Genomic DNA, 7,109 nt, shown 5'->3' with positions numbered 1-7,109 from the left:
TTGTTGTTTTTTTATGTGTGTAAGATTTGATACTTAGGAGGTCCTGTTCATTTATTTTATTCTCTCCTCGTTGTAAATAAATAACTGAATTTTTTAAAAAGGTGAAACAAACTGGATACGTCACCAAGGAATCTACATGGATCACAAACACAGTGTAAAAAAGCTCCACCTCACTAGGTAATAGTATCATTAGGTTCTATTGTATTAGCTCCAGCTCGTTGAGATTCAATGTCCAGCAGAGACACTGTCCATCTTCACAACCTCTGGGATGTTTAAGCCCATTGCTGCAGCCTCTCTGTTCCTCTGTCTCTTCAAGGATTTTCATCTTTCTCATTGACCCTCAACTTTACCAAGCATGATGTCCTTCTCCAGAGACCAGCAGTCCTTCCTGATAACATGCTTAAAATAAAGAAGTCTTTATCTTCCTTGCCTCTAAGGAACATTCTGTATAGGTACCCAGATGGATGTGTATGTTCTTTTGCCAGTGCATGAGATACTCAATATTCTTTGCTAATACCACAATTGAAAAACATCAATTCTTCTTCAGTCCTCCTTCTCCATTGTTCAACTTTCACATGCTTGTGTGGCACCTGAAAAACACCATGACTTGAAATGTCTATGAACGACTGGATGAAAATACGGTATGATGTGTAGACTGACCTCTCCTAACATGTTCAATGACATGCACCAAGTATGTGAGACAAAGTTTCACCTTTCCTGTCTCCACGGGGCACACGGTCGCATTTTCTCCAAGTCAGATTTGCTTGTTATTTTGGCATTCCAGGAGATACTCAGTACTCTTCACCAAAACTACAAATCAAAGGTGTCCTTTTCCTGTCACTCTTAGTCACTGTCCAACTTTCATGATTGTCCTTTTGTGACTGTCTTATGTCACTGAGCAGAATTTGTTCTAGGTTCTCCCATGTTGTACAGTATTTTGCAATTTCTTGGTTTGTTTTCTTAGTGATGCAAAGTACTTCAAAGTGTGAAGGTACCATAGTTTGCTTAGCCATTTTTCTGTTGGTGGACACCTGTTTCTAACTCTTTAATATTGGAAATAATGCTGCAATAAGCATGGGTAAATGAGCAGTAGGATCATTTTCCTACTACAAGGCATATTTTTTTTTAAAAGGGCTGCAACACAAACTGATTTACACACCCCCATGTTTATTGATTAGACATTGTAAGTAATTAATCAGGGATAATAATGTTATAAAACAAAATGTTTCTGCATAATTGTAGGGAAACCTAATGTCACTTGTATACCTTCACTGAAATTAACAAAAAAAGAAAACATCACGGTTTGGATCAGGTGCACCTTAGTCTTCAAAGTGGTCTTACTTTTTGAAGAGGTCCTGTTGTAATGTTTCACACTGTAATTTGTTAATTGATTTCTTGACTGCTTTCGCCCCAAAGATCATGGATCCAAGCAAAATTAAATTCTTGGCAACATCAGTCTTTTTCTCCATTTATCATTCTGTTATTTATTGGTCCAGTTGTGAGGAATTGAGTGTTTTTCTCTGTTGATGGGTAATCCACACTGAAGGCTGCAGTCTTTTTAAGCTTCATCAATAAGTGCTTCAATCCTTCATCTTCTACAAGCAGGGTTGTGTCATCTGTTTATAGCTGGTTGTTAACAATTCTTTTTTTTTTTTTTGTATTAGTTTCAATGAACATTCACAGGGATTCTGGGCTTTCACTCCTTCATTGCCGCACCATTCTCTCCACCCTCCTCCCCAGTTTGTTCTTCTTCCCCGCCATAATGTCTGTTTTAATTGTCCAATTGCCACAGTGCTTGTCAAAGTCAGTTCTGATTAATCTCCTTTGTCGGTGTGTCCTTTGCCATTCCCTATCACTCCTCCCTGAGAGAGACTTCACCCTGAGTCATAAGGAAAAGGGGATGGCGTATTCTCTTAGCTACTTCCTGCTGAAAAGGGACGCTGTGGGTTTCAGGGTGAAGATCTTCTCTCACTACTCTAAAGGGCCCCTTTGGCAGTAGGAAACACATAGACTATTATGGAGATTGATTTTGGAATTTAGATGCACTGTTGTTAATTGTGCTTGGCCGTATATGTTCATATCCTTGAAGATGTATCATGGGGGTGTTGCAACCTAGAAGACACAAATTTGACTAACAAGTTATAAGTACATGAGTCAAAAATTATGGAAAATTAAAAGAAAGGATTCTTTCATTGTTTTACAAACCCTCCCCCAGGTCCCCTCCACCATGTAGCCCTCGCTCTAGACTCCTGTGATGACAGAAATACCTAGTCATATATCTCTTTTAAACAGTTTTCTCCCTCCTCTGTTTCAGTGCAGTATACATTATTGAACCCATCTTACTCAGTCTCTCCCCAACCCCAAGGCTAGTCCCATTCTACAACAGTGGCATCATGTAATATTTGTCCTTTTGTGACCGGGATATTTCACTCAGCATAATGGTCTCCAGAGTCAACCATTTTGAATAATATTGCATGAGTTCCTTGTTTTTTAATGCAGCATAGTATTCCATTGTGCTTCTCTAGCCATTCGTTTGTTGATGGGCACTTAGGTTGTTTCCAACTCCTTGCTATTGTGAACAAAGCTGCAATAAACATGGGTGTGCATATATCTGCTTGGATGTCAGCTATGGTCTCTTCAGGGTATATTCCCAGTAGTGGAATTGCTGGGTCAAATGGTATCTCTATTTGTAACTTTTTGGCGAGCTCTGGTGGCCTAGTGGCAGGAAACTGCACTGCAATCCCAGAGGTGCGCGGTTCAAATCCACCAGATGCTCTGCTGAAGAAGGAGGAACAATCGCCTCCTGTACCAGTCAGGTCCAATTTGACGGTACACACAAAAAATAAAATAAATAAAAATTATTTGCAACTTTTTGAGAAAGCGCCATACTACTTTCCACAGGGGTTGCACCATTTTACACTCCCACCAACAAGTCTTCTTTCAACATTACATATTACAGAAGTGATTTTTAAAGTCACACTGAAATACTATCACATATTTACTAAAAAGCCTGATATAAATAAATATAAATATTTTTAAAAAGCCCAAAAGAAATTCAAGCTAATCTGTTTTGTTCGGGATGTGGACAAAGTGAACCCTCAAACAAACAATGATGCTGAAAACATAAAATGGATATGTATCTTCTCTTGATTTTATAAGTGTATCTACTAAAAAGAGTGAAAAGAAAGTATTGGCTGCTAAGTCAAAGGCCTGCAATTTGAACCCACAGGGAAAAGGTGAGGCAGCATTTTCCTGCAGATATTAAATCCTCGGAAACCTGAGGGAGTACTGTTACGAGTTAATAAACTCAGCTTGGAGGCAAAGTTTGTTCTTTTGGTTTCTACATCAAAGCTTATCAGATCATACATTTTATTTTTTTACAGTTGCATATTTTAAACATGTGTAGTGCTGAAGAGTGGAAAAAGATATAAAAAATGTGTAGTTTATTCACTACATATTATGCCTCAATTAAACCGTTTTCGTTGTTGCTTTAAAGGAAGAAGCTTAAGGACATGAATGTGGAAGAAGGTAAGATAGGCTGGAGTGGGGAGGTTCTCCTTAGCCACTCTTTTATAACAAACCACCTCAGTATTTAGTGGCTGAGAACTACAACCAGTTCATAATAGTTTACAACTGTGTTGCTGCCAGCTTCCCTGTGGCATCGTCTCAGGGGGATTCAGAATGAAATGTGCTAAACATCCCAGGATGGATTTCCTCTTCCACCTGGCAACTGGATGGAGCCAGGGATCTTGTTAAAATGTGGGTGAGAAGGGCCATTTTCACCAGAACTTGCATAGGGATTGCAAAATTGCAGGTCTTAAGCCCTTTTTGAAAACCAAGTATGTTTAAACATGAATTCTTAATGGAAATTTAATGCAAATGTACTTAACAGCACACATCTCCAATACATATAATTTCAAAGCTGTTTATTCCTTAAAAAAATTCCTTATTAAAATATAAGGTGACCTGCTTTTAGGATTTGAGAAAGCATATATATATATATACTCGATTTCTAATGTTAGACTATTAGAGAAAACACTATTAGAGGCTTGGGTGACCGTCTCTTGCTTCAAAAGAGTGTTTATTAGCTGGGACAGCAGTGGCAATGTTGTTTATAATAAAGGAATCATGTCTTTGGCCATTCTTCTAGATATAAACCTGGCTCCTCTCATGGATATGATCTATCACTTTCTTAGAAGTTAGTTCTAATTTAATTTTCATCACTAGACTTCCTACTTAACAATCATGGTAACTGTTGTTTCATATAATTAAGGTTGAAGGTGTTGACTTAAACAGTTCCTTCTTTCCTACCAACTGGTGGGTAATTAAGCCTTCACAGAAATTAGGAATGTGCTAATTTTTCTATTTGCATTACAGTTCAGCTCCCAGTCAATGTCCGGTGTATTCAAGAAGAGAAAGAGAATCTACTTTTTAAAGAGAAATCAAACCCTTCCCCCCCCCTTTATCCTGCACAATTGTCCCCAGGAAACTGGCCCATCAACAGTGGTCTGAGTCTTCCTACTGCTCCGTGAAGGGTTTGGTGGATTTTCCAAGACCTCGTGGAGTCTTTAAGATCAGGAGGATAGTTGTGAAATTTAAAAAAAATCTTTTTTAGGTCCTGATGGGTGGGGTCGAATAAAGAAGGAGACAGCAGGTCTGGGGCCATTTTCCTTCTGTCAATTCTCTTTCCCATCTGTTTTCCTCTTGTTATTGTTTAGAGGGGGTGAGGTGGAGAGAGAGAGAATGAAAAACAATGAAGGAAAGGCAAAGAAACAAATGCAAGAAATACACTAAACACCTCTGGAGCAGGCCAGAGTGGGAGAAAATCCATGAGGGTGTGTCTGTGTTTCCAAGTGGAACACAAAATTATAACGCAAGAAACACACTTCTGTTGGCTGTAGGTGAGATTCCATCCTTCACACAATATTTATAGCGAGTAAACACCCAGTGTGTGTGTTTTGCTCTGAAAACTCCTAAGGGCAGCAGAGGATTTATGCTTCCCCAGGGATTGTCAAGGAGTCCATTTGGCACCATGGTGAACCTGGCTAATAATTCAAAGGTTGGCTGTTCAAACCTACTCAGTGGCTCTTGGTGGGAGTGGGGAGGTGACCATTTGCATCCTAGAAAACTCAATGGAATAATTTTCTCCTCGGTTAGACTGGGTCACTCTGGGTAAAAAAAATCACTCTTCAGCACACCTCCCGCATACACTCTCAACCCCCCGATTGGTTTTTCTCCCGGGGTCGTTAGGAAGCTTCCTGGGCCTTCAACAAATTTGTCCACCTGGGGTGATTTAAGGGCTGCTTCCAGGTTGATTTTACTCTGGAAAACCCACTGAATTTCAGTTCGCAGAAGCAGAGGCGGCGCTGGGAACGTCTTCAGTGTGGAAGCTCATTTTTTTTTGTCTTCTGTTCATCCACACTCAGGATCCAGGCTTGGTTACTCAGGTCTGACACTGAGGTGTTTTGTTCATCCCCTTACCTGAAGTGTACTTTACACACCGTAGGTTTTAACCAGCGGACTTTTCAAGTTCTCACAAATGCACATTACCCATGAATCTGTATGTCATGAGTCCACGGCTCCTTCCCGACCTTTGCGGATCAATACCCCATCACCCCAAGGAGACTCTTTCTATCCTCAGGCTGGTTTGGCTTTTAGACTTTCCTGTAAATGGAGTACCCTTTGTGTCTATCTTCTTTCTCCCCACAAGATGTGTCTGAGTCTTTTAGGTCGCTCTATGTAGCACTGGGCTATGTGACTGTTAGTACAACCCAAGATGCCATTTACACCATGACAACGTAGGGACGGGGGCGAAAGATTCTGCATGTTTACTCCAGGCCAGATAGCCACAAGCCTGGTCAGCGACTTCTCGGCCCTCCAAGGCAGGATCTTTCTACAGCCTCTCAAGTTCCTCTCCCCCCCCGCCCCCCAGGCAGCCTGGCACCACCCAGATGGCCGAGGGGCCATCTCACCTCGCTCCCCGCGCGCGCTCTTAACAGCTGCCCCCTTCCCAGTTTAAACGCGCCAACCCACCCTTCCGCTGAAGCAGAGTTCAGATACGCTTGATCCTACACACCACGGAGGGGTGTTTTTGTGTTGATCACGGCTAGCCTGAGCCTTGACGCAAACATAAAAAAAGAAAAAGAAAATGCTGGAGCGAAACCCCAGAGATCTCCCGGGCGGGGACCATCGGCCCCGGTGGGGTCAGGATTCAGAATGAAATCTTTCCTTTTGGGGTGTTTTTTTTTTTTTTTTTAAATAAACGGAAGAGTCGCTCTCCTCTCCCTGCTCGGAGGGTTTCAAAGGTCGTCACTCTGGAGCCCGGGGGGCGGTCATCCCCCGAGCGGCCGGAGGAGGGAGGAGGTCGGGGGAGGAGGGCGCACACAAAAGCGACCGCGCAGCGAGGGCTAATGTTTCCTGTTTGCCGGCAGCCCCCTCCCCCGCTCCTCCGCGAGCCCCCTCCCCGCACGCGGGCGGAAGTGAGTTTGCTCCTTTGGAGATTAAAAGGATTCCGAATTCCGATCAGTCCCAATAACCGGCGTCCAGAGAGGAGGAGGAGGTGGTGACGGAGGAAGAGGCGGCAAAGCAGAGAAAGGGGGTGCGCGCGCACGAGGCCCGCGTTGGGGGGTGCTGCGAGAGCCCCAGGAGGCCGGGCGCCGCAGGACCCCAGCCCGGAGGGCGCAGCGCGCGGGGCCACCCGAGTCCCGCTCGGCCACTCGGTGCAGAAGGAAGATGACGCGGGCGCTGGCCGGCATCCTGGGCCACGCGGCTCCAGAGCTCGGCGCGCGAGGCCGGTGCCGCGTCCAGTGAGCCCAGCGCGCCCGGGAGGAGCCGAGTCCCCACGGCTCGGGATCGGAGGGGGGACCAAGGCGAGGGCGAAATGGCCCGATGACAAAGGAAATGTGATCCCTCTTGGCTGCCAAGGTTTCAGAGAGGACGGACTTGAGGAGGAGGGGCGCGTGGCGCGCGCGGAGCCCGGATAGCATTGCACGACGGCCCGCGCGGAGCGGGGAGCGGGTACATCTAATATCTTCCTGCCGATGAATAATTCAGAGAGGCCCGCGGGGACCTGCAGCCCCGCGCTCCGGCGCGGCTGAGCCGGGGAGAAG

General features: G+C 44.4%; 1 protein-coding gene across 1 annotated transcript in view; it reads right to left on the bottom strand.

Annotated features, from left to right (window-relative positions):
- Window positions 1-6,522: 6,522 nt before the first annotated feature.
- Window positions 6,523-7,109, bottom strand: part of LOC102845592 (putative uncharacterized protein UNQ6490/PRO21339-like) — a 1,270-nt gene continuing 683 nt past the window's right edge. The window contains 2 exon segments of the mRNA XM_006890663.1: window positions 6,523-6,842; window positions 6,845-7,034. Of these exon segments, the coding sequence (XP_006890725.1) occupies window positions 6,523-6,842; window positions 6,845-7,034 (510 nt within the window).

This window comes from Elephantulus edwardii, unplaced genomic scaffold (genome assembly GCF_000299155.1).
Source record: "Elephantulus edwardii isolate Elephantulus edwardi_28Jun2011 unplaced genomic scaffold, EleEdw1.0 scaffold00091, whole genome shotgun sequence".
Lineage (NCBI taxonomy): Eukaryota > Metazoa > Chordata > Mammalia > Macroscelidea > Macroscelididae > Elephantulus > Elephantulus edwardii.
This window is presented reverse-complemented; position numbering and strand designations above follow the sequence as displayed.